The sequence below is a fragment of the Balaenoptera musculus genome, chromosome 7 (genome assembly GCF_009873245.2).
Source record: "Balaenoptera musculus isolate JJ_BM4_2016_0621 chromosome 7, mBalMus1.pri.v3, whole genome shotgun sequence".
In the NCBI taxonomy this organism is placed as follows: domain Eukaryota; kingdom Metazoa; phylum Chordata; class Mammalia; order Artiodactyla; family Balaenopteridae; genus Balaenoptera; species Balaenoptera musculus.
In genome coordinates this window covers 103,312,935-103,340,879 of record NC_045791.1, presented here as the reverse complement: position 1 = coordinate 103,340,879, position 27,945 = coordinate 103,312,935, and the positions used below count along the sequence as shown (strand labels likewise).

The 27,945-nt window shown below is 39.2% G+C and overlaps 1 protein-coding gene across 8 annotated transcripts in view; it reads left to right on the top strand.

Annotated features, from left to right (window-relative positions):
* The window catches only part of PID1 (phosphotyrosine interaction domain containing 1), a 240,655-nt gene that overhangs the window by 94,597 nt on the left and 118,113 nt on the right, over window positions 1-27,945 (top strand). For all 8 annotated transcript variants that reach the window (XM_036857187.1, XM_036857186.1, XM_036857183.1 and 5 more), the window contains exon 2: window positions 5,408-5,554. In XM_036857187.1, coding sequence (XP_036713082.1) covers window positions 5,408-5,554 — 147 coding nt within the window. The remainder of the gene's footprint in view (window positions 1-5,407; window positions 5,555-27,945) is intronic.

Below are 27,945 nucleotides of genomic sequence, written 5' to 3'. Positions count from 1 at the left end.
GAGAACATTTGCAATATTTCTGAAGCTTGATTAGGGCATTACTGAATCAGTAATTTGCAAGTTAAAACTGACCATTTTAGTCAGCCTTCAAAATGCAAAGATGAGCCAGGGATTAAAACCTTTAATGCCTTCCCTCTAATTTCTGTGAAGACAGTGTTCCAGTTATCTTAGAAAAAGAGGAGGCAGGATTTGCCTTCCAAAGAAGTTTTGTATTTTGGATACAGAATCAATACAAAGGTGAGATACACTGGATTTGAATTGGTAAAATATGTAAATCCCTGCCTGCTAAACTGTCAGAGATTAATGTCTGAATAGGAGTAGGAAGCGCCAACTGTAAAATTATACAGGGCATGGCGATTACCCCATCTGCATAATGGGGCTTGATTTAGAGGCTCTATTTTAGGATCGCACATAAAGCACCAAATGTAGAAAGCAGAGCTTTGTTTAATTTGTCCTAGGCAGTGCCCTAATTTTCTACAACACTATTCACGTCCCTTCTTTAAGAATGAATAACACATTTTCTTTATGGAACCCTGTGCATCCGTCATTTGGGGACTGTAGCTTTTCCAAGCTACTCTATTAGATTGCTCTTGTGTTGCCTTTTTATGATGCTACTGGATTGTTATTTGAGGTTGCATTATCTTTATTGCACTTGTATGTCCATGCAAAGAACAAGTGATATTATTTTTGACTGGTCATAACAAGCATTTTAAAGTTGACAGATGGGAAAACTGAGGCCCAGGAAGTATAAGGCCATGCAGTTCTGACAGAGTTGGTTATAGCAAATGGGTCTTGGCTACTCAGCAAGAATTGGGTATTATTGCAGGTACAGTATTCGACTGTCTCTTGAGACTTGGGATTCATCTTATTTTGGCAGTAGCTCAGAGAGCTTTGTCTTAAATATTAATAACCTAGGAACTATAATATTTCTTTGGATTATTATTTGGTGCTTGGTCATTAAGGCTCAGCCTATTCAAATAACTAAATGCAAGATTCACTATTTTTTTTTAAAGATAATGTTGCTATTCATTTATGCAGATTAACATTTATGAGCTCCTTTTAAAATTTTTGTCTCCGTTTTATTTTTACAGATGATTTTTTTTTTTTACCACTACTATTTCCCCCGTCTTTTTTTGTTTAATTTATTTATTTAATTTATTTATTTTTGGCATTTTTATTTATTTATTTTTGCATTGGGTCTTTGTTGATGCGCACGGGCTTTCTCTAGTTGCGGCAAGCGGGGGCCACTCTTCATCGCGGTGCGCGGGCCTCTCACTATCGCGGCCTCTGTTGTTGCGGAGCACAGGCTCCAGACGCGCAGAGCTCAGTAGTTGTGGCTCACGGGCCTAGTTGCTCCGCGGCATGTGGGATCTTCCCAGAACAGGGCTCGAACCCGCGTCCCCTGCATTGGCAAGCCGATGCTCAACCACTGCGCCACCAGGGAAGCCCAATTTTTACAGATGATTTTTTATTAAAAAGTAATTTTGTATTGGTGAGACTCTTTGAATTTTGAGGATCATCTAACTCAAGCTCACTTAAGCGTAAAAGGCACTGTATTGGTTCATTCTGTCAGTAAGTCTGTGGATAGACATCTAACTCAAGCTCACTTAAGCATAAAAGGCACTGTATTGGTTCATTCTGTCAGTAAGTCTGTGGATAGATCTGAGTCAGATGCAGCTGGATCCAGGGGCTCAGCTTTGTCGTCTGTGACTTTCCATTTCTAAGCTCTCCTGTTGTCTCTGTGTGGTATTATCATTCACAGACGGACCTTGGCGGGAGAGAAGGTCAGCAGCAGCTCTGAACTCTTTACCCCCATTTAGCAAACCTACATATCAACCTCCCAGGTGATTCTGTTCAGCCAATCTTGAGTTTCATCTGAACCAACTCCTTTGGCCAGGTACCTGGGGGTACTCAGATGGTCAGCCTGTGTCACGTATTCTTTCCCAATGTTAGCGGGTGGGGAATTATAAATGACAGCCCCATTTCACAAAGCAGCATATGGTAGTGGAGAAGTTTCCCTAAGGAAGGGGCAGAAGAGTGTTCTTATCAGAAGCAGCTTTAACTATTACACTTTGACCACTGAAGGTTTACAAGACAGACTCAGAGTTACATAAAAATGTTAATTTTCTGTAAAAGTGTGTATTGTTGTAGACTCAATGATTCATCACATAACCTACATTTTATTTCCCTCTTTACTTTCATCCTTTCACAGTGGACAAAAAAGACAATGCCATTAAAGAAAAAAACACTTTTTTTCTTTAATGTTTTAAAGACATTAAAAAAAAAACATTTTCTCTATTTCACTTTCAAATATTGTCTTAGCCTTTTTCTTTAGCTCTTCTAAGGAACTTCTCATGTAGAATTGTAGTTGTCATTTGATTGAATAGTCTCTACTGATTGTGAGAAATCTTTCAAGCAGAGGTTCACATTTTATTTCTGTTCCAGCTGTGCTTCTCACAGTGCTGGCTGAGTGGGGGTGTTGAGTAAAGGTGGATGGTTGGATTGGTGAGTGATTACAGGGCAGCTGTCTACCTGGCTGGAGATGCCCAAACTCTGAAGAATTATGTAGTTGAGGTTACACAACACATTGTGTTGAAGTTGGAATTTGAACTCCCTTATTTTCCTATCCCTAATTTAGAGTTTAAAAAAAAGCTTATTTCTTTGACTTAGCTCCCAGGCAAGGGGGCCTTACATGTGCCCATCTGTAACTTCCAGTCTCTCTGTGTGCCTAGTAATTGAACCATTTGGTTCTGACAGGTATTACAATGGGGACAGGAAGACAGTCTCAGAACTTCTGGGCAGTTTGATTGTCCAACCCGCATGAGGACAGGGCCACTTCTAGTGCCATCTTCGGGACCTTCCTGTGTGGCACGAGTCAGGCTGAGTTGAGCTTCAATTTCCTGTACCTCTCGTAGAGCGCCAGCAAAATGGCAGCCGAGGGAGAGTGTCCCCACTTGCTCATTACTTTGTCTTCTGAGCCCCTCTCCCTTTATCATCTTCATCCCAAAGCTCCAGATAGTTGCTCACAGAGGCAAACCAACTTCAGCTGTCCCTCCCAGTGATCTCTGTTGCTCTTCCCAGACCACTTTGCAACCCTAACCCTGCACCCTCTTGGACTGGAATCAATTAAGGGCAAAGACAGAAACTTCCAGATTAATATGAAGACTTGCATTTATGCAATTAATATGAAGATTTTCTTACATTTAAAAAACTGCAAATCACTACTCCTTGGGAGACCTAAGTGCAAGTCTCTCTCCCATTTAAAAAATATCAGAGCTGGCAACTTTGTATTCTAAAAAGTGGCTTTATCAGTTAGGGTTAAGTCAGAAAGACAGAAGTACTAGGAGATATATATTAAGAGGTTTATTCAAGGAGTTGGTTTATGTGATTGTAGGGGCTGGCTAGGCAAGTTTGAAATCCTTAGGGCAGGCTGTCAGGAAGGGTGGGCTGGAACTCTGACATAGACTGAAATAGCTATTCACAGGTGGAATTTCTTCTTCAGGGAAGCCTCAGCTCACCTATTAAGGCCTTTAACTTGATTTAATCAGGCCCACCCAGATTATCTAAAATAATCTCCCTTACTTCCATTCAACTGATTATGGACTTTAACCACATTCACAAAGTACCTTCATGGCAGTACCTAGATTAGTATTTGATTGAATATCTGAGCATGGTAGCCTAGCCAAGTTAACATGTAAAACTGATCATCAAAGTGGTCAGTTGGAGTTCTAGTAGATTCTGTGTGGACTTGTGAAATGCAGGCCTTGTCCTGATACAGATTTCAAAACCTCTACTGCCTTTATATTGAATTGTAGGGGAACTGTTTTTGGTGATTTATATTTAGGTGAATGTACTTGTGTATATATGTCATCATTCAATTCTTTCAGTACTGTGTTTGTTTCACAAACCATAGCAGGTCCAGAAAGATCAAGTTGGATGAAGTAGTGATCAGGTATACTTCATGAACCCTGGTTTACAGATCATTATTTTTACATTTTTGCTGTGTATTTTTCTTTCACTTTATTACCTGCATTACCTTCCACAAATACTCGTTGGACATCTGTGAGGTCTCAGGTGATGTTTTAGGTACTTGGGAGACTTCATTGATTCAAACAGCTTCTGTTTATATGGCACTTATATTCTAGTGGACAGTGAAAGACAATAAAATACACTTCATAGTGATGATAAGTAGTGATAATAATAAAGCAGGGGAAGGGACTAGACAGTAATGAGTATTTATGTGTACCAAACTTAGCTACATAATTTGTAGGGCCCAGTACAAAATGAAAATCAATGTCCTCCATTCAAAAAGTAGAAAAAAGTGCCATTAAATGTACTGACAATAAAGCTTTTTCTTTTCTTCCATGAATTTCTCTCTGGAATAATGGTGGTTTTTCTTCCTTTTTTTTTTTTTTTTTTTTTAAATTTGCTGTTTAATCCTTTTCTAAGTTTAAACAATTTTTTAGATTATTGACATGAATTTATCATTCACCATTTACTGGACCCAAGTAAATGGGAGGGTAATGGATGGAAAATGAGGTTAGAGCCACTTTGGGTCCCTGAATCAGGCATGGGCTTGAAGGCCAAAGTAAGGACTTAGAATTTTTCAGTGAGAAGAGGGGAAGACTTGGGAGACTTTTGGCAGAAGGGTGACAGCCATGGTGGGATTTTAGAAGGATTCCCTTTGGCTGCTGTGTGGCAAGGTTGGAAATGGCAGGACTAGTTTGGAATCTGCTACAATAGACCAAACAATGACGGTGCCTGGATTGGGTATATAGATAGATAGTGGTGATTAAACATGGTTGGATTCTGGGCATATTTCAAAACTAGTGTCAACAGGAGTTGCATATAGAATGAATATTTACTTAGAGTCCTGGCCTGGGGCAGCAGATAAAATGGTCCATTTAGAAACAGCGAATTTTCTGAAGTTCTACAGCCAATGCATGGCAGAAGTAGAGAAGGCAGAAAACAGAAGTCCTGTGTGTGTGTGTTTTTCATCAGCTCTTCTCCTTTTTCATTACCTCTAGACTTTCCCCAAAGTATCTCCTGTAACATCCCCTTCCTAACATCTTCACTTATTTTGCTGAATTCAGCATGGATTACATGTCTAGAATCTCATCTGTTTGTATCACTTTGGAAGAACCTCTCAGAGCAAGGTCCTGGTGACTCTACCACTGCCCCATGTTTTCATGGCATCTGTGTAGGGGTTGGCTGTCTCTCACAGTTTCATTTTGGTGGTATCCTGACAGTTTTTTCCTTCTATTTCACTCGATACCTTTTGGCCTGCTCTAGTAAAACAGAATTCATAAAACAAAGATTTTGCTACTGGGTTTGCTGTACAGTTGCACCCTGTATAATTCCAAATGATTTAACTCTGTTTGACTTATTTTTTTTTTCTGCTTTCCAGCACTTCCAGACCATGCTGAAGTCTAAGTTGAATGTCCTCACACTGAAAAAGGAACCTCTGCCAGCAGTTATTTTCCATGAGCCTGAGGCCATTGAGCTGTGCACCACCATGCCCCTGATGAAGACCAGGACTCACGGTGGCTGCAAGGTATGAGGCACGTGGCCATCAGGGAACCGCCTGGTGGGACACACAAAAGGATGTATACCCTTAAGGCTCTTGTTCAAAGTGATAACTTTTTTAGGAATGAAAATATCAAACGACTAACAGAATAAGCTCACTGAGTGACGGTAGTCTGAATCCATACCCTGCTTTATTTTTCTTGATGATATAGCACTCTTCATCATTTTGGGGTTCACATAAAGACATAAGTTTGGTATGTGTGAATGAAATAGTAATCTCGCCATATTTTCTTTTTTTTTTAACATCTTTATTGGAGTATAATTGCTTTACAATGTTGTGTTAGTTTCTGCTGTGTAACAAAGTGAATCAGCTATATGTATACATATATCCCCATATCCCCTCCCTCTTGCATCTCCCTCCCACCCTCCCTACCCCACCCCTCTAGGTGGTCACAAAGCACCGAACTGATCTCCCCGTAGGATGCAGCTGCTTCCCACTAGCTATCTATTTTACATTTGGTAGTGTATATATGTCCATGCCACTCTCCCACTTCGTCCCAGCTTACCCTTTCCTCTCCCCATGTACTCAAATTCATTCTCTATGTCTGCGTCTTTATTCCAGAACCATTAATCAGAACCATTATTTTTTTAGATTCCATATATATGTGTTTGCATACAGTATTTTTTTTTCTCTTTCTGACTTACTTCACTCTGTATGACAGTCCCTAGGTGCATCCACCTCACTACAAATAACTTAATTTCGTTTCTTTTTATGGCTGAGTAATATTCCATTGTATATATGTGCCACATCTTCTTTATCCATTCATCTGTCGATGGACACTTAGGTTGCTTCCATGTCCTGCCTATTGTAAGTAGAGCTGCAATGAACATTTTGGTACATGACTCTTTTTGAATTATGGTTTTCTCAGGGTATATGCCCAGGAGTGGGATTGCTGGGTCATATGGTACTTCTATTTTTAGTTTTTCAAGGAACCTCCATACTGTACTCCATAGTGGCTGTATCAATTTACATTCCTACCAACAGTGCAAGAGGGTTCCCTCTTCTCCACACCCTCTCCAGCATTTATTGTTTGTAGATTTTTTGGTGATGGCCATTCTGACTGGTGTGAGGTGATACTGCATTGTAGTTTTGATTTGCGTTTCTCTAATGATTAGTGATGTTGAGCATCCTTTCATGTGTTTGTTGGCCGTCTGTATATCTTCTTTGGAGAAATGTCTATTTAGATCTTCTGCCCATTTTTGGATTGGGCTGTTTGTTTTTCAGATATTGAGCTGCATGAGCTGCTTGTATATTTTGGAGATTAATCCTTTGTCAGTTGCTTCATTTGCAAATACTTTCTCCCATTCTGAGGGTTGTCTTTTCGTCCTGTTTATGGTTTTCTTTGCTGTGCAAAAGCATTTAAGTTTCATTTGGTCCCATTTGTATATTTTTGTTTTTATTTCCATTTTTCTAGGAGGTGGGTCAAAAAAGATCTTGCTGTGATTTATGTCAAAGACTGTTCTTCCTGTGTTTTCCTCTAAGAGTTTTATAGTGTCTGGCCTTACATTTAGGTCTTTAATCCATTTTGAGTTTATTTTTGTGTATGGTGTTAGGGAGTGTTCTAATTTCATTATTTTACATGTAGCTGTCCAGTTTTCCTAGCACCACTTATTGAAAAGGCTGTCTTTTCTCAACTGTATATTCTTGCCTCCTTCATCAAATATAAGGTGACCATATGTGCATGGGTTTATCTCTGGGCTTTCTATCCTGTTCCATTGATCTATATTTCTGTTTTTGTGCCAGTACTGTACTGTCTTGATTACTGTAGCTTTGTAGTATAGTCTGAAGTCAGGGAGCCTGATTCCTCCAGCTCCGTTTTTCTTTCTCAAGATTGCTTTGGCTATCCGGGGTCTTTTGTGGTTCCAAACATATTGTGACATTTTTTGTTCTAGTTCTTGGAAAAATGCCATTGGTAGTTTGACGGGGATTGCATTGAACCTGTAGATTGCTTTGGGTAGTATAGTCATTTTCACATTGTTGATTCTTCCAATCCAAGAACATGGTATGTCTCTCCATCTGTTTGTATCATCTTTAATTTCTTTCATCAGTGTCTTATTGTTTTCTGCATACAGGTCTTTTGTCTCCTTAGGTAGGTTTATTCCTAGGTATTTTATTTTTTTGTTGGGAATATTTCCTTAATTTCTCTTTCAGATTTTTCATCATTAGTGTATAGGAATGCAAGAGATTTCTGTGCATTAAGTTTGTATCCTGCTACTTTATCAAATTTATTGATTAGCTCTAGTAGTTTTCTGGTAGCATGTTTAGGATTCTCTATGTATAGTATCATGTCATCTGCAGCCAGTGACAGCTTTACTTCTTCTTTTCCAATTTGGATTCCTTTTATTTCTTTTTCTTCTCTGATTGCTGTGGCTAAAACTTCCAAAACTATGTTGAATAGTAGTGGTGAGAGTGGGCACCCTTGTCTTGTTCCTGATTTTAGTGGAAATGGTTTCAGTTTTTCACCATTGAGAACAATGTTGGCTGTGGTTTGTCATATATGGCCTTTATTACGTTGAGGTAAGTTCCCTTTATGCCTACTTTCTGGAGAGTTTTTATGATAAATGAGTGTTGAATTTTGTCGAAAGCTTTTTCTACATGTATTGAGATTATCATATGGCTTTTATCCTTCAGTTTTTTAACATGGTTTATCACATTGATTGATTTGCCTATATTGAAGAATCCTTGCATTCCTGGGATAAACCCCACTTGATCATGGTGTATGATCCTTTTCATGTGCTGTTGGATTCTGTTTGCTAGTATTTTGTTGAGGATTTTGCATCTATGTTCATCAGTGTTATTGGTCTGTAGTTTTCTTTTTGTGTGACATCTTTGTCTGGTTTTGTTATCAGGGTGATGGTGGTCTCGTAGAATGAGATTGGGAGTGTTCCTCTGTCTGCTATATTTTGGAAGAGTTTGAGAAGGATAGGTGTTAGCTCTTCTCTAAATGTTTGATAGAATTTGTCCGTGAAGCCATCTGGTCCTGGGCTTTTGTTTGTTGGAAGATTTTTAATCACAGTCTCAATTTCAGTACTTGTGATTGGTCTGTTTTTATTTACTGTTTCTTCCTGGTTCAGTCTCAGAAGTTTGTGCTTTTCTAAGAATTTGTCCATTTCTTCCAAGTTGTCCATTTTATTGGCATAGAGTTGCTTGTAGTAATCTCTCATGATTCTTTGTATTTTTGCAGTGTCAGTTGTTACTTCTCCTTTTTTATTTCTAATTCTGTTGATTTGAGTCTTTTCCCTTTTTTCTTGATGAGTCTGGCTAATGGTTTATCAATTTTGTTTATCTTCTCAAAGAACTAGCTTTTGGTTTTATTGATGTTTGCTATTGTGTCCTTCATTTCTTTTTCATTTCTTTCTGATCTGAGTTTTATTATTTCTTTCCCTCTGCTAACTTTGGTTTTTTTTTGTTCTTCTTTCTCTAATTGCTTTAGGTGTAAGATTAGGTTGTTTATTTGAGATTTTTCTGGTTTCTTGAGGTAGGATTGTACTGCTATAAACTTCCCTTTTAGAACTGCTTTTGCTGCATCACATAGGTTTTGGGTCATCGTGTTTTCATTGTCATTTTTTTTTAAGTATCTTCTGATTTCCTCTTTGATTTCCTCTTTGATCTCTTTGTTATTTAGTAGTATATTGTTTAGCCTCCATGTGTTTGTATTTTTTAGTTTTTTTTCCTGTAATTGATATCTGGTCTTATAGCGTTTTGGTCAGAAAAAATACTTGATACAATTTCAATTTTCTTACATTTACCAAGGCTTGATTTGTGACCCAAGGTGTGATCTATCCTGGAGAATGTTCCATGAGCACTTGAGAAGAAAGTGTATTCTGTTATTTTTGGATGGAATGTCCTATAAATATCAATTAAGTCCATCTTGTTTAATGTGTCATTTGACGCTTGTGTTTCCTTATTTATTTTCATTTTGGATGATCTCTCCACTGGTGAAAGTGAAGTGTTAAAGTCCCATACTACTATTGTGTTACTGTTGATTTCCCCTTTTTCGGCTGTTAACATTTGCCTTATGTATTGAGGTGCTCCTATGTTGGGTGCATAAATATTTACAATTGTTTTATCTTCTTCTTGGATTGATCCCTTGAACACTATGTAGTGTCCTTCTTTGTCTCTTGTAATAGTCTTTATTTTAAAGTCTATTTTGTCTGATATTAGAGTTGCTACTCCAGCTTTCCTTTGATTTCCATTTGCATGGAATATCTTTTTCCATTCCCTCACTTTCAGTCTGTATGTGTCCCTAGGTGTGAAGTGGCTGTCTTGTAGACAGCATATATATGGGTCTTGTTTTTGTATCCATTCAGCCAGTCTGTGTCTTTTGGTTGGAGCATTTAATCCATTTACATTTAAGGTAATTATCGATATGTATGTTCCTATTACCATTTTCTTAATTGTTTGGGGTTTGTTATTGTAGTCTTGTCCCTCTCTTGTGTTTCCTGCCTAGAGAAGTTCCTTTAGCATTTGTGTAAAGCTGGTTTGGTGGTGCTGAATTCTCTTAGGTTTTCTTGTTCGTAAATGTTTTAATTTCTCCATTGAATCTGAATGAGATCCTTGCTGGATATAGTAATCTTGATTGTAGGTTTTTCCCTTTCATCACTTTATATATGTCCTGCCACTCCCTTCTGGCTTGCAGAGTTTCTGCTGAAAGATCAGCTGTTAACTTTATGGGGATTCCCTTGTATGTTATTTGTTGCTTTTCCCATTCTGCTTTTAATATTTTTTCTTTGTATTTAATTTTTGATAGTTTGATTAATATGTGTCTTGGCATATGTCTCCTTGGATTTATCCTGTATGGGACTCTGTGCTTCCTGGACTTGACTGACTGTTTCCTTTCCCATATTAGGGAAGTTTTCAACTATAATCTCTTCCAATATTTTCTCAGACCCTTTCTTTTTCTCTTCTTCTTCTGCGACCCCTAGAATTCGAATGTTTGTGCGTTTAATGTTGTCCCAGAGGTCTCTGAGACTGTCCTCAATTCTTTTCATGTTTTTTTCTTTATTCTGCTCTGTGGTAGTTATTTCCACTATTTTATCTTCCAGGTCACTTATCTGTTCTTCTGCCTCAGTTATTCTGCTATTGATTCCTTCTAGAGAATTTTAAATTTCTTTTATTGTGTTGTTCATCATTGTTTGTTTGGTCTTTAGTTCTTCTAGGCCCTTGTTAAACGTTTCTTGTATTTTCTCCATTCTGTTTTCAAGATTTTGGATCATCTTTACTATCATTACTCTGAATTCTTTTTCTTGTTTCCTCTTCATTTGTTTGGTCTGGTGGGTTTTTACTTTGCTCCTTCATGTGCTGCGTATTTATCTGTCTTTTCATTTTGCTTAACTTACTGTGTTTGGGGTCTCCTTTTTGTAGGCTGCAGGTTCGTAGTTCCCGTTGTTTTTGGTGTCTGCCCCCAGTGGGTATGGTTGGTTCATTGGGCTGTGTAGGCTTCCTGGTGGAGGGAAATGGAGCCTGTGTTCTGGTGGATGAGGATGGATTTTGTCTTTCTGGTGGGAAGGAGCACGTTTGGTGGTGTGTTTTGGGGTGTCTGTGAACTTATTATGATTGTAGGCAGCCTCTCCGCTAGTGGGTGGGATTGTGTTCCTGTCTTGCTAGTTGTTTGGTATGGGGTGTCCAGCATTGGAGCTTGCTGCTCATTGAGTGGATCTGGGTCTTAGCATTGAGACGGAGATCTCTGGGAGAGCTGTTGCCAATTGATATTACATGCGGCTGGAAGGTCTCTGGTGGTCCAATGTCCTGAACTCGGCTCTCCCACCTCAGAGGCTCAGGCCTGACATCAGGCCAGAGCACCAGGACCTTGTTAGCCACATGGCTCAGAAGAAAAGGGAGAAAAAAAGAAAGAAAAAAAATAATTAAAAATAATAAATAAATAAAATAGAATAAAATAAAATAAAATAATCAAATTTAAAAATAAAACAATAATTAAAATAAAAAAATAAGAATGTAATTAAAAAAGAGAAAGAAGAGAGCAACCAAACCAATAAACAAATCTACCAATGATAACAAGCGCTAAAATCTATACTAAGATAAACATAAAAATCAGAAACAAGTCGGTCGCCGACAGGAATCCCCAAGTCTACAGTTGCTCCCAAAGTCCACTGCCTCAATTTTGGGTCGATTTGTTGTCTATTCAGGTATTCCACAGATGCAGGGTACCTCAAGTTGACTGTGGGGATTTAATCCCTGCTCCTTGATGCCGCATGGAGAAATTTCCCTTTCTCTTCTTTGTTCTCACGGCTCCTGGGGTTCAGCTTTGGTTTTCGCTCCTCCTCTTTTGGGAAGTCTGAGGTCTTCTGCCAGCGTTCAGTAGGTGTTCTGTGGGAGTTGTTCCACATGTAGGTGTATTTTTGATGTATTTGTGGGGAGGGAGGTGATCTCTACATCTTACTCCTCCACCATCTTGAAGGTCTGTTTTATCTGACGGTCCAGCAGTTCCATGTTAATTGCCAGCAACGTGCTCCTGTATGTATCCCACATAGTCTGTGTTAAGAAGAGCCTTATTGGAAGAAATTCAGCATAGTGATGAAGAACACAGGCTCTGGGATCAAATCCTGACTCAGCCAATTGTACTTCGTGTCACCTTGGACAGATAACTCACTCCCTTGGCTTCCGTTTTCTCATCTCCCTGCGTGCATCCTTTTTTCGACCCCTGTGATGCCCCAGGGTCTTCAGACCCCTGATCAGCAGCCTTCTGAGTAGCTGTCTGGCCTCCTGCTCCCTGGAAAGCTTCACCACAAACAGCTCACTGCTCTCAACTCTTACCATATTTTCTGTAGCCCTATGGAACTTTGCACCTGACAAGAAAAGTCCTGTCCTTAATGATAATTCCTCCCTTTGTATTTGCAGTCTGAATAAAATATATCTTAAAGCTCAAAAAACAAAACAAGTTTCTCAATGGTTGTACTTCCAAATCCTTTGGGAGTAATTTTTACATTTTTGTTTTGCTTCAGCTCTCAAAATTTATGCCAGTATTCATGCCTCAGAATCCATTTAAAAAACGTTTCTTCTCATTTATGTAAACCATAATGCTGACATGGAAAGAAAACTAGAAATGTAATGCATAATTTTGGTAAGCTTTTGGCTTCTTTCTCACACAGTATTCTTTTTTGCATATGTTGATGAATATAGTCATCGGTTTAGAGGTAACAAAGAAAATATGTCTTATGCATATTTTGTCATCAGAAATTTGTTTTGAGTAGTGAAATTAAGTTAACGGGCAGGAAAATGCATGTTTGCTTGTGGATTTCTTTTATAACCTGTAGGTATGCTCCTTTCCTTATTGCTTTCCAGGTTAGGGAAGCAAAGATCCATTGATCTTTCCTGCTGCAGTATTCCGTCCCCTCCCCAGTTCTTGCATAGCTGTGGTCCGATTGGAGCCTGCAGCAATCTTGAGTGTGTGCACAAAACCTCACACACGTCCATTCATCCCACAGATACTCTGGGTGCTCAGTGTCTGCCCGGCACAGGAGGCACTGAGAGCAAGACCCCATCCAGCATCTTTATGGGGCTTAACTGGTAGTTGAAGGAGGAGGGAGGAATCAGCACAGATGAACAAACATTGGCTGGTGAGAAAGCCAGTGTGTGAAGAACTTGGAGAAGAATCTGTCAGACAGAAGGAGCAGGAGGGCTAATTCCCAGAGGTGGAAATGGTCTTGTGCATTTTAGACGGAAAACAATGGGTCAGTGAACCTGGGAAGTTGAGAAAGTTGTGGTTTGTAGTGGAGTCTGGTGTGCGTCCTGCTGTAGGGAGCCTTGATGTCATGGCAAGGAGTTTAGATTTTGTTCTAAGTACTATGGAGAAGTATCAGAGGGATTTAGACAAGTGAGTTATATGACTCCATTTGAAAAAGTGTTTTTAAATGGTAATTCTGCTAAGGTGAACTTCCAGCTTCCAGAAAGCAGTGGCCAGTGGCTCTGCTTCAGTGGGAGAGAGTGGACCCGCTTCAGTGGGAGAGAGTGGACCCACAGAATTGCCTTCAGTCCCATTGTATGCAATGCTTTTGGTGAACTGGTGATATAAAGGAATTATAAAGCTACTCATTAAATTTGAAAGTGATAAGAAATCAAATTGGGTTATATTTCCTTTAGGGATTTCCTAAAGTCATTTTGAATTCTGTTCCTGTTGGGAAAAATGGTCCCTCAAAAGCAAGATGAAGTCAATTAGAGACCAGTATAAGGAGAAGTTTGATAAAGTCTACAGAGCATGTTTAAATGTGAGGGAAAATGCAATTACAAAATAAAAAGACCTAGCAATGCAATCCAGATACAAAAGAGATGTGTGTGTGTGTGTGTGTGTGTGTGTGTGTGTGAGAGAGAGAGAGAGAGAAATATTTGCTAGGAGAATAAAAGCTATATTTCTGACAAGGAATATAGGGTTCAAGATTCACGGAGTAATTTTTTTCTGTGTACTGCTTTAGGTCATGTTTATTTAGTTTACTTCTAGAGGGATGCTGAAAAAGAAATAGAAGGAATTCAGAAGAGCATGCCAAAGAGAGTGAGGGTTGCCCTGGCATCAGTCTGTGGGGCTACTTAGACAAAGGGAGGTCAGCAATGATTTCAGCTGGATACAGGGAAGAACTTCTGTGTTCAACGTGAAAACCACTTCCACCGGGCTATAAAAAATTTATAACCTCTTCAGCCCTAGAAATCTTGAAGAGGAGATTCCAGGTGTAGATAATCATAATCCTGGAATCAGGGATCTGGGCCAACACTTCTTGAGGTACTTTCCAGCTTTTTGACTCTGTTTCAAGGAAGAAAACCTCTAATGTATCATTCTTCAAATTGCGTACAATAATCCACTTTACATATTTAAATTTTAATTGCAAACGTCCTGGAGTTACAGCCTTTCATTCTCAGGGACAATGTCACCTTTGTGTTCAGAGTCATATTCTTTGGTTTCAAAACAACAAAACAAAGGTAGATTTTTGAGCCTTGAAATTTCTGTTTAAAAATCTTCAGGCCTCTGCCATTTTTTTTTTCTTTTCCAGATCATCCCCAGGAACAAAGTGCAGTGTTTCCTCTCTGATTCTTGCGAGTAATTTAGCTCACAAAATGCCAGCTGCAGAAGGATCTCCCTCCTGGCTCAGGCCTGCCAGGAATAATGAGCACAATGTAGCTGGGGCCCAGCTGCAGAGCCAGCATTGGGACCCTTCGTCTCCACACAGTGGCGGTTCTTTTTGCCTTACAGCTCTCAAGTTGTGCTGCATAACTTTAGGTTTGGGGAGGGACAGAGGCGAGGGGAAGCAAAGGAAAGGGGAGTTGAAAATGGATTATGGTTGGCGAGGTCGAGGCCCTGGCAGTTCTCAGATTTCCCGTTTCCCTCTGATCTGTATTCTCTGTGGGTTCTGGTGGGATGGCCCCGCCAAGCTATTCATGTTGCAGGCAGCTGGGTCTTTGTGCATTCTCCTCTACTGCTGCCACTTTTTTTTTTTTTTTTTTTTTTGGAGTGGAGTTATTTAACTGTACAATCCACCGCATACCATTAGGACGCTTGTTGGAGCTGTTCAGAGTATCAGAGGCTGTGTCAGATTTTGCAGCGGAGACGATGGCTTATCTTGCCCGTCTTCCCCTGCCTAACATGATGGGATCCTAAGGTGGCTTTGGCTTGTTAGCAAACATTTAGTTAATTAATAGTCATTGAAAACCTACTAACCTACTGTGTACATAGAATTGCAGTGAAAGGAATCAAAGTAGGTGTTGTGAGTGAGTAAAGCAATTTATAGTCAAGTAGGAGGCATGAGGTGAGTGCCCAGATAAATTGAGAGTGCTTCTGATACTCGTATGTGTAACAGAAACCCCTGGAGGCCAGATTTCTGGACCTTCTTTCCAAAGATTTTGATTCAGGCACTCAGCTTACTGGTGGGAACAAGAGCCTGCACTTTAGATTTCATGTGTAATTTACATGAAAGTGGCGCCTGGACGTGCTTTGAGGTTGAGGACCTGAACCAGAGAGGAGGGTGTGGACAGAGCAACATAAGTGACGTAAATGGAGACACGGTAGGGAAGTGAGAGATGTGGGGAAATGGTGTGTGTGGTCAGCTGGCACTGCAGGGGTTAGACTGGGTTTGCCACACAGCTGACCAGGAGGTTGACATCTAAGCAAAGGTTGGGCTCTGTCATTTTCGCATCGGATGTACGCCCTTCAGACAGCATGGTGTGTGGTGTCGTGTCCTACAGAAGTGCTTGTCCTCTTTTGGATTGACTCACTTCCGGGCCTACTCACCAAAGGCCTCAAAGCCTTCATGAAATGGTGATCTGATGATGACAAAAATCATAATAAAATACTAATACTACAGAAATAGATGCTAGTAAAAAGCTAATGTTTATTAGTACAATGAGTAAGCATTCACCTAGGTACTTTTCATGGTACTGAGCCATTTAATCCTCAGGACGACTCAGCAGATCAAGTGCCATCTGTAGCCCCATTTCACAGATGAGCTAGTTGAGGCACAGGGAGGCTAAACCTGTCCCAGGGTTCCGAGTGCGTCACTGGCAGAGCCTGGATTTGAATTTCATCACTCTGGCTCCACAGCCTGTGCTCATTCCCACTAGGGTCCACTGCTTCTCAGTGACAAGAGACAGCTCTTAAAACTGGTTGGCTGTTTGTGTCATGTGCATTTAAGCAAGTTTCTCTTCTGCAGGTTTCAGTTTCTGCCTCTTTCATAGGCCTTAACCTGGGTCAGTATATATCAGGCATCCTCTTACCTAAAAGTCCAAGAGTCAAGGATTTACCTTGTTTAATTGAATTAGAATCTTCTCTTTACTTCTAAAAACCAGAAGGATGAGGAGAGTGTACTAACAGCATCATAATTTCATCCCAGATATACTGCTTGGATTCTCAAATTTGGTTTTCTTTAAGAAAGAAAGGACAGTCTACAATGAGAAGTCATATGCCTTGTAACAAATATATATGGAACAAACCATGAAATGTCCAGTGAGTTCCTGTACAGCCATGTGGACCCTGTACAACATCCATTCCACAGAGATGGTCCCCAGCTACATGGTGCTTACAGTTTTAAAGCAAAATAGCAGCAATGCCGTAACAAATAAACTGACACATAACCAGAGGTTTGGGACATCTTACAACATTTATCTTTTATTTAAAACTTTTTATAAAGTTTGTGATTAGTGGTCATTTCTAAGAAGGGAAATAACATGGAAGAGAAACACCAAGGGAAGATGTGTGGGGAAAGAGATAAGAAGGAAAAGCAGGAAAATTAGAAGTTATTTACACAGGGCTCCTGTTTGGGTCTCGGTCTGTCTGCCTTTACGCTGGATTTACCTGGTTGTCTTCCTCTACACCCTCTCAGCATCGCTGGGCCGAGCCAGGGTCCTAAGCTAGGTCTTGAGGGATGGTCCCCAGAGGGGATGCTCCTTTTGGCCACCAGGCAGGCTTTGGGAGTTGCTGGTGAATAGGACTAGTTAAGCATGTGACGTTTCTTTCCAATCCCTTCCCTTTCCGTTCCCTTATTGTTTATGCTGAGGGTGCCTTTGCCTTCATTCTGCAGCTTGGTAGCTGTCCAGCTGCCCCGTCCCTTCACCCTTCCCTGTGGGCCCCACCAGCATCTCAGCTGGACCTGCTCGCCAAGTGATGCTCCGATTCCCAAATCTCACCTCCTCCTGAGTGAGGCACTTGGCCCGGCATCTAAGGCCCTTGCTGTCTTCTTCCCAATTGTGAGGGCAGAAACCATCAAACACACCAGTCTCTAAGAAGCAGTTAATGATTCGTAAACCGGGACCATTTTTACTTTACTCTCTTTGAGATTCCTGTATTCAGGCGTGCCAGTGGTCGTCCCGTAGCTCTCAGAAAGGATGTGGTTGATTTACAGTTTTATGGGGCAGAGAGGAGAGTTTCTGAACTGAAGGTGTAGCAGGAAACCCTCAACTTCCTCAACTCCTACCATTTCATGCACATGTGAAATGGCCAGTCTTAGAAGTGGGTTCCAGCGACCCCGCTTATCTAATAAGACCTCCCGATTTGAATTTAAATATATTTAAAATTAGCATCATATGTATCTATTTTCTATACTTCTATTTTGTGTTTATTTGATCAGTTGTGTATTTCATTAGAAATACAGTTATGTTTTCTCACTTTAGCTAAAGGCCCATTGTTTTTACACACTAACGGAAGGGAGAAACATTCATTATATTGTCATCCTCATCTAATGCGTTTTGCAGCCCTTTCTTGGTGTAGGTCATTTTGGACATTGTATGAACTCAGTTATGCCAATTATAGAGACTTTTTCTCTTTGCAAAATAAGTTTCTGATTTAGCTATGAAGACAGAATACAAATAAAACAAGAAACAGTGACATACGAAATAAGATTTGGGCCCATGGTCTCTATGGCTTATTTTCCTCTAAATTCAGAGTGGATGATATTTAATTCTAATTTATTTTCTATTCATTCTTTCTCAGAGTTCCCTGTAAACAAATCAAAGCACAGTCACTTCTGCTTGTCTCCCCAAATGGAGGAGTGTGAAAGTTGATATGAGCTAACATCTGTTAGCTCATATCAACAAGCTTTTATTTTTCTGCAATTTTTATTCTCTGTTGATTTGTAAATTTTCTTTCTCTTTCCTTCTCTTCCCCCTTCCCTCCTCCCTTCCTTTCTTCCTGATTTTCTTCTCTCATTTTTTTCTTCATCCACAAGAATATATTGCACACCCTCAAGATGTTCCAGGCTATTAATAGGGACACAAAGATGAACAGTGGTGTTGGATGCTTTGGGTTGAAATAACAGGAAACCTAATTCGAATTGACTTAAATCATTAACATTTATTTGCTTTTGAATCTGCAAATTCCAGTAGGAGGGAAGAAGGCAGGAGATGTTAGAGAGGGAACAAAAGTGTCCACTACAAAAAAGTTCTCCAGGGGCTTCCCTGGTGGCGCAGTGGTTGAGAATCTGCCTGCTAATGCCGGGGACACGGGTTCGAGCCCTGGTCTGGGACGATCCCACATGCCGCAGAGCAACTAGGCCCGTGAGCCACAACTACTGAGCCTGCGCGTCTGGAGCTTGTGCTCCGCAACAAGAGAGGCCGTGATAGTGAGAGGCCCGCGCACCGCGATGAAGAGTGGCCCCCGCTTGCCGCAACTAGAGAAAGCCCTCGCACAGAAACGAAGACCCAACACAGCCAAAAATAAATAAATAAATAAATTAATTAATTAAAAAAAAAAAGGTCATTCCCTCTTATTAAAAAAAAAAAAAAGTTCTCCGGGCTTAATGACCTTGAGGGAGACACATATACTCTGCAGGGTAGGGCAATGGTGGTTGAGGAAAATGCAGTGTCCTTGGGTCACAAGGCAAGGGCTGCTTTTCCTCCTGTGTTATGGCCCAGCCCATTCCCTTGAATTCTTATGGAAGATGTTTCTGTGTAGCAGCCCATTAGTCCAGTTTAGAGTAGAGAAAGAGAGGCAGGGTTTCAGAAGAGGTAATTTGAGATGTCTGTGGGACCACCAGTGGCAACACCCAAAGGGCATCTCGTTAAATGGATTTGGAGCTTCATGGATGTCTTGAGGACGTTCTCAAGGAGAATGGGGCCGGGAGAAGAGGAAGGAGTGAGATAGGCACGCCCACACACAAACTTACACATATAATCATGCTTTTTTTTTTTGACCGCAGAGCTTATTTATTCAATGACTTTTCTTTGGCAGAATCCGGTACGGTGTTCACAGTTTATAGGCACACACTCTTCAGGGCTTAAATCCACGATTCAGACATCTCAACATCCTGTGCAGGAGAAGGTCTCATGCTGAATTCATTGAATCTAAGACACTTCCAGTTTTACCACCATAAAAGAAAAATGCTGTCACTGATCATTTTATGATGCCATCGACGCCAACACACGTCTCATTCTTAGGGTTGTTAAAACATGGAAAACAATGGCCACCTTAGACTTGGTGAAATATCTGAGCACCAATAACAATAACACGTTGAGCACAACTGGGCGGACCCAGCACAGTTCTGAGCGCTTTTCACGATTAACACATTTAATCTCCACAAGTACCTGGTGAGCAGGGACTATTATGTAATCACGCAGTTTAAGGATGGTAGAGAGAAAGAAGAATCACTGGGAAAGGAGCATTAGGAAAACCAGAGGACGCTGTCCTCCCCACAGGGCACTGAATCACGCCTCAGCCTTCTCTTCCCTCTTCATCCTACGCACATTGCCCACTCTCCTCACCATCCTGTTCAACTCTCAGAAGTATCAGGAGGAAAAAATGGATATAACTCCAGGGACAGCTGAAGCCCCTGTACATTGTTTTAGGATTGGTCTCTGTATGTGTGTTCAAGATACAGGCTACTTACGCTGCTGCTGCTGTGGTACCTAGTGTGGAGGGATATTTCATTTATGGTTTTAATGTAAACTTTTTGGCCATGAGTCCTAACTTACGACTTTGAATTCTACGCTTTAGTCTTCCCACTGACAGCAGTGGTGACTTCAACAAAGTTCTTCATCCTTCATGAGCTCACTTTTGTTATATGATGACTAAAATCATTTCATCCTGGGAAGTGTCTTTATTTCAGCTGACAAAAGTGCTTAGAATGTAGATTATCGTTCTGCCTGAATGCTTGTTGAGTAGCATGGCAGACTTCTTTAAGAGGTTAATCTTTCCCATGATTGATTTGGCCCATTGAGGGATTCTCTGGGGATCCTTACACCTTCAAACTATTTATTTCCTGCTGCCCCACACACTGTGAGGGCTGTGGCTGAAAATGACCATTTTACTCTAGGGAACCAGATTTGACATTAAAGCTTAACCTTCGTATAATGTCAAAGATGATATCGTCTGGTATTTCCAAATTTGTAATGTCACTGCCTACTTTACTTCTTGCCTTTAAAAACTCTTCGGAAATCAGCAAAGACTCATTAGCGAAAAGTGGGAAAATAATCTAAATGAAAGAAATTATAATATTTTTGCTCTACAATACTATGGAAAACATGCAGTCATTAAAAATTTTGTTGTAGAAATTATGCTGATGAGGAAAATGTTCATAATGTATTAAATGAATTAAAAAAGCTGGTTGCAAAGTGTTATTAGATCCTATTTTTGTAAAATAAAATAAAAATAAAAAAATTATATGCAAATATTCATAATAGAAGGATCACACTAAAATATGAACAGAAATGATCCCTGGATAGTCAGATCATAGGTAGAACTTTTCATTTTCTTATTTTTTGCTTTTTTTGCATTTTATAGATTTTCAACAATGAACATATATTACTTTTGTAATTAGTTTTTATAAGTAATTATTGAAGAAAAAAATTCCTTGGATGAGGAGGTTGCCTGGAAAGTTATCTGTAAGAAACTCCATTCTCCATAGAGCGTTTGGCAAAAAGCTCCCTCTAAGTCACCAACTTAGACATTTGTTTCTTCTTTCTGCCCAAATCAAAATTTCCATAGCTTCAGGAAAAGGGACATTTTTCCATCTAACTTGTGACTTGTCTGGTGGCAGACGAGTCTGGTCTGTTCAGCATAATAAGTGTAATCCTACTCTTACATGTTTGCAAGGATGGGGTACTGGTTTCCTCAGAGCTGCTTGGTGGCAACCTTAGTATAATACTTAAAAGAGCAGAAATTTATTCTCACACAGATCTGGAGGCCAGAAGACAAAATCAGTATCCCTGGGCAGACATCACCATGTCGGCAATTCCACGCTCCCTCTGGATGCTCTAAGGGAGAGCCTGTTCCTTTGCCTCTTCCAGTTTACGGTGGCTGCAGGCATCACCTGCCTTGTGGCCACATCACTCCGATCTCTTACCTCTGGCCACACTGCCTTCTCCTCTTCTGCCTGTATCAAATCTCTCTCTGCCTTTCCCTTCTAAGGGCATATGTGATCAGAATTAAAGTCTACCAGACAATCCAGGATAATCCCCTCATCTCAAGATCCTTAATTTATCCAAATCTGCAAAGACCCTTTTTCCTTATAACATTTACAGGCTCCAGAGATTAGGACCTAATATCTTTGGGTGGCCATTATTTCATTTACTGTAGGTTCTACCCTTATAAATGGGTAGTTCTAGAAGTGTAAGAACTTTCAGGCAAAAATATAACGTTCATAGTTAATAAGTTGTTCAGGTTAAGTTTATTATTTCTTGAGCCTAAGAAAATTCTTTCATTGGAATTCAGAAAACTACTTAAAAAAATAGAAAAATGAGGAAGGTTGCTCCTATGTTGAGCCACATTTCTTTGTCTTATTTACTTATCAGTATTTCTGAAAAAGAAGAGATATGTTAACATTTTAAATGGGGTCAGCTTTCTCACACAAAGTTGTGAGCATTTGTAGTTAGTTTTGGTTCAGCGTAGTGAGCATATTAAACACTGTTTGTAAAAAAAGTCCACAATTCTGCCACAGGGAGTGAGAATAATGTTTTCTCCCCATTCCCAACAAAGCTTAAAGGATAATTTTGAAGATGGTTCGGAAGCTATCATCAGTGTAATGTGTGTGCCTGAGAGAAATATCTTGTTATGAAGTTATTTTTTCTCTCATGATTTCCTCATTAGACAGTTTGTCTTTGAAACAATTTGTTGGCTTAGTTCTGAAAATTTAATCATTATGGGGATTTAGGGTTCATTTATTCAGAAAACATTTTAATTATTCTGCATGTTTTCCTGGATTAATTCTGTGGATAAAATATAGTTCCTCTGTGGTAGACTTCATCTGTTAGGCGACCTACAGAAACACCACACAGAAAACCAATTAAGTTGGCAAAAAGTCATTAATAATATGCTTTATGGTTTGTTTCCAGCAGAGATTGTACTATTTGTTAGAGATGGTTGCAAGGTTACGATAACTTCCAAACTAAAATCTGCTTCATGTAAATATAATGCTTGAATACAATTAATGTTTAAAAGACGTTTTCAATTATATATATATATTTTTTCTACTTATCATTCTTTGTTATATCATTTTTTTCCCAGTGTTCTAGTCACCTTTTACATTACAGGCACCTGTAATGAGGAAGTGAAATGTTAACAGCAACACTTTGCCTGATACTCTAGGGCTAGTTTAATTTATTCTTTGTTAAATGGAAAAATGAGCATTAAATAAGGAAGCATTAGACAGTATAGACTGTGATTATAATCTCATACAAGCCTAAACTTATTTTTGCAGGTGATTTTTAGCCTAAAATTTTTTTTATCAAAGCAATATCTGCATGGATAAAAGCTTTAAATAATAATGAAAAATGAAGCATAAACTATATCTCTCCCTCACACCCTAACCCTGCTTGAAAGGGAAATTATAATTATTTCAAAAGTTTCTTCTTATAATTTCATCTTTTATTTTATTTATTTTATTTTATTTTATTTTTTTAACATCTTTATTGGAGTAAAATTGCTTTACAATGTTGTGTGAGTTTCTGCTGTGTAACAAAGTGAATCAGCTATATGTATACATATATCCCCATATCCCCTCCCTCTTATATCTCCCTCCCACCCTCCGTATCCCACCCCTCTAGGTGGTCACAAAGCATGGAGCTGATCTCCCTGTGCTATGCGGCTGCTTCCCACTAGCTATCTGTTTTACATTTGGTAGTGTATATATGTCAATGCCACTCTCTCACTTTGTGCCAGCTTACCCTTCCCCCTCCCCATGTCTTTAAGTCCATTCTCTACATCTGCGTCTTTATTCCTGTCCTGCCCCTAGGTTCTTCAGAGTCATTTTTTTTTTTTTAGATTCTATATATATGTGTTAGCATACGGTATTTGTTTTTTTCTTTCTGACTTACTTCACTCTGTATGACAGACTCTAGATCCATCCACCTCACTACAAATAACTCAATTTCATTTCTTTTTATGGCTGAGTAATATTCCATTGTATATATGTGCCACATCTTCTTCTTTTTTTTTTTTTTTTTTTGTTGGGTCCTCGCCTCCGTGCAAGGGCCCTCTCCAGTTGCGGCAAGCGGGGGCCACTCTTCATCGCGATGCGCGGGCCTCTCACTATCGCGGCGTCTCCCGTTGCGGAGCACAGGCTCCAGACGCGCAGGCTCAGTAATTGTGGCTCACAGGCCCAGTCGCTCCGCGGCATGTGGGATCTTCCCAGACCAGGGCTCGAACCCGTGTCCCCTGCATTAGCAGGCAGCTTCTCAACCACTGCGCCACCAGGGAAGCCCGCCACATCTTCTTTATCCATTCATCTGTTGATGGACACTTAGGTTGCATCCACGTCCTGGCTATTGTAAATGGTGCTGCAATGAACATTGTGGTACATGACTCCTTTTGAATTATGTTTTTCTCAGGGTATATGCCCAGTAGAGGGATTGCTGGGTCATATGGTAGTTTTATTTTTAGTTTTTTAAGGAACCTCCATACTGTTCTCCTTAGTGGCTGTATCAATTTACATTCCCACCAACAGAGCAAGAGGGTTCCCTTTTCTCCACACCCTCTCCAGCATTTATTGTTTGTAGATTTTTTGATGATGGCCATTCTGACTGGTGTGAGGTGATACCTCATTGTAGTTTTGATTTGCATTTCTCTAATGATTAGTGATGTTGAGCATCCTTTCATGTGTTTGTTGGCAATCTGTATATCTTCTTTGGAGAAATGTCTATTTAGGTCTTCTGCCCGGTTTTGGATTGGGCTGTTTGTTTTTTTGATACTGAGCTGCATGAGCTGCTTGTATATTTTGGAGATTAATCCTTTGTCAGTTGTTTTGTTTGCAAATCTTTTCTCCCATTCTGAGGGTTGTCTTTTCATCTTGTTTATGGTTTCCTTTGCTGTGCAAAAGCTTTTAAGTTTCATTAGGTCCCATTTGTTTATTTTTGTTTTTATTTCCATTTCTCTAGGAGGTGGGTCAAAAAGGATCTTGCTGTGTTTTATGTCATAGAGTGTTCTGCCTATGTTTTCCTCTAAGAGTTTTATAGTGTCTGGTCTTACATTTAGGTCTTTAATCCATTTTGAGTTTATTTTTCTGTATAGTGTTAGGAAGTGTTCTAATTTCATTCTTTTACTGGGCTTTCTATCCTGTTCCATTGATCTATTTTTCTGTTTTTGTGCCAGAACCTTACTGTCTTGATTACTGTAGCTTTGTAGTATAGTCTGAAGTCAGGGAGCCTGATTCCTCCAGCTCCAGTTTTCTGTCTCAAGATTGCTTTGGCTATTCGGGGTCTTTTGTGGTTCCATACAAATTGTGAAATTTTTTATTCTAGTTCTGTGAAAAATGCCATTGGTAGTTTGACAGGGATTGCATTGAATGTGTAGATTGCTTTGGGTAGTATAGTTATTTTCACAATGTTAATTCTTCCAATCCAAGAACATGGTATGTCTCTCCATCTGTTTGTATCATCTTTAATTTCTTTCATCAGTGTCTTATTGTTTTCTGCATACAGGTCTTTTGTCTCCTTAGGTAGGTTTATTCCTAGGTATTTTATTCTTTTTGTTGGGAGTGTTTCCTTAATTTCTCTTTCAGATTTTTCATCATTAGTATGTAGGAATGCAAGAGGTTTCTGTGCATTAATTTTGTATCCTGCTACTTTACCAAATTCAATGACTAGCTCTAGTAGTTTTCTGGTAGCATGTTTAGGATTCTCTATGTATGTATCATGTCATCTGCAACCAGTGACAGCTTTACTTCTTCTTTTCCAGTTTGGATTCCTTTTATTTCTTTTTCTTCTCTGATAGCTGTGGCTAACACTTCCAAAACTATGTTGAGTAATAGTGGGGAGAGTGGGCAACCTTGTCTTTTTCCTGATCTTAGTGGAAATGGTTTCAGTTTTTCACCATTGAGAACCATGTTGGCTGTGGGTTTGTCATATATGGCCTATGTTGAGGTAGGTTCCCTCAGTGCCTACTTTCTGGAGAGTTTTCATCATTAATGGGTGTTGAATTTTGTCAAAAGCTCTTTCTGCATCTATTGAGATTATCATATGGTTTTTATCCTTCAGTTTGTTAATATGGTTTATCACATTGATTGATTTGCAGGTATTGCAGTCCTTGCAATCGTGGGATAAACCCCACTTGATCATGGTGTATGATCCTATTAATGTGCTGTTGGATTCTGTTTGCTAGTATTTTGCTGAGGATTTTTGGATAGATATTCATCAGAGACATTGACCTGTAGTTTTCCTTTTTTTTGACATCTTTGTCTCCTTTTGGTGTCAGGGTGATAGTAGCCTTGTAGAATGGGTTTGGGAGTGTTCCTCTCTCTGCTATATTTTGGAAGATTTTGAAAAGGATAGATATTAGCTCTTCTCTAAATGTTTGATAGAATTTGCCTGTGAAGCCATCTGGTCCTGGACTTTCGTTTGTTGGAAGATTTTTAATCACAGTTTCAATTTCAGTGCTTGTGATTGGTCTGTTTATATTTTCTATTTCTTCCTGGTTCAGTCTTGGAAGGTTGTGCTTCTCTAAGAATTTGTCCATTTCTCCAGGTTGCCATTTTATTGGCATATAGTTGCTTGTAGTAATCTCTCATGATCCTTTGCCTTTCTGCAGTGTTAGTTGTTACTTCTTTTTCATTTCTAATTCTGTTGATTTGAGTCTTTTCTGTTTTTTTCTTGATGAGTCAGGCTAATGGTTTATCAATTTTGTTTATCTTCTCAAAGAACCAGCTTTTAGTTTTATTAATCTTTGCTATTGTTTCCTTCATCTCTTTTTCATTTATATCTGATATGATCTTTATGCTTTCCTTCTGCTATCATTGGTTTTTTTGTTGTTGTTGTTCTTCTTTCTCTAATTGCTTTAGGTTAAGGTTAGGTTGTTTACTTGAGATTTTTCTCGTTTCTTGAGGTAAGATTGTATTGTTATAAACTTCTGTGTTAGAACTGCTTTTGCTGTATCCCATAGGTTTTGGGTCATTGTGTTTTCATTGTCATTTGTTTCTATGTATTTTCTGATTTCCTCTGTGATTTCTTCAGTGATCTCTTGGTTATTTAGTAGTATATTGTTTAGCCTCCATATGTTTGTATTTTTTACAGTTTCTTTCCTGTAATTGATATCTAGTCTCATAGTGTTGTGGTCAGAAAACATACTTGATACAATTTCAATTTTCTTACATTTACCAAGGCTTGATTTGTGACCCAAGATATCATCTATTCTGGAGAATGTTCCATGAGCACTTGAGAAGAAACTTTATTCTGTTGTTTTTGGATGGAATGTCCTATAAATATCAATTAAGTCCATCTTGTTTAATGTGTCATTTAAAGCTTGTGTTTCCTTATTTATTTTCATTTTGGATGATCTCTCCACTGGTGAAAGTGAGGTGTTAAAGTCCCATACTACTATTGTGTTACTGTTGATTTCCCCTTTTTTGGCTGTTAACATTTGCCTTATGTATTGAGGTGCTCCTATGTTGGGTGCATAAATATTTACAATTGTTTTATCTTCTTCTTGGTTTGATCCCTTGAACACTATGTAGTGTCCTTCTTTGTTTCTTGTAATAGTCTTTATTTTAAAGTCTATTTTGTCTGATATTAGAGTTGCTACTCCAGCTTTCCTTTGATTTCCATTTGCATGGAATATCTTTTTCCATCCCCTCACTTTCAGTCTGTATGTGTCCCTAGGTGTGAAGTGTCTGTCTTGTAGACAGCATATATGCAGGTCTTGTTTTTGTATCCATTCAGCCAGTCTGTGTCTTTTGGTTGGAGCATTTAATCCATTTACATTTAAGGTAATTATTGATATGTATGTTCCTATTACCATTTTCTTAATTGTTTGGGGTTTGTTATTGTAATTCTTTTCCTTCTTTTGTGTTTCCTGCCTTGAGAAGTTCCTTTAGCATTTCTGTAAATCTGGTTTGATGGTGCTGAATTCTCTTAGGTTTTGCTTGTCTGTAAAGATTTTCATTTCTCTGTTGAATCTGAATGAGATCCTTGCTGGATATAGTAATCTTGATTGTAAGTTTTTCCCTTTCATCACTTTATATATGTCCTGCCACTCCCTTCTGGCTTGCAGGGTTTCTGCTGAAAGATCAGCTGTTAAATTTATGGGGATTCCCTTGTATGTTATTTATTGCTTTTCCCTTGCTGCTTTTAATATTTTTTCTTTGTATTTAATTTTTGATAGTTTGATTAATATGTCTTGGCATGTTTCTCCTTGGATTTATCTTTATGGGAATCTCTGCACTTCTTGGACTTGATTGACTGTTTCCTTTCCCATATTAGGGAAGTTTTCAAGTATAATCTCTTAAAATATTTTCTCAGACCCTTTGTTTTTCTCTTCTTCTTCTGGGACCCCTAGAATTCGAATGTTGGTGCATTTAACGTTGTCCCAGAGGTCTCTGAGACTGTCCTCAATTCTTTTCATGTTTTTTTCTTTATTCTGCTCTGTGGTAGTTATTTCCACTATTTTATCTTCCAGGTCACTTATCTGTTCTTCTGCCTCAGTTATTCTGCTATTGATTCCT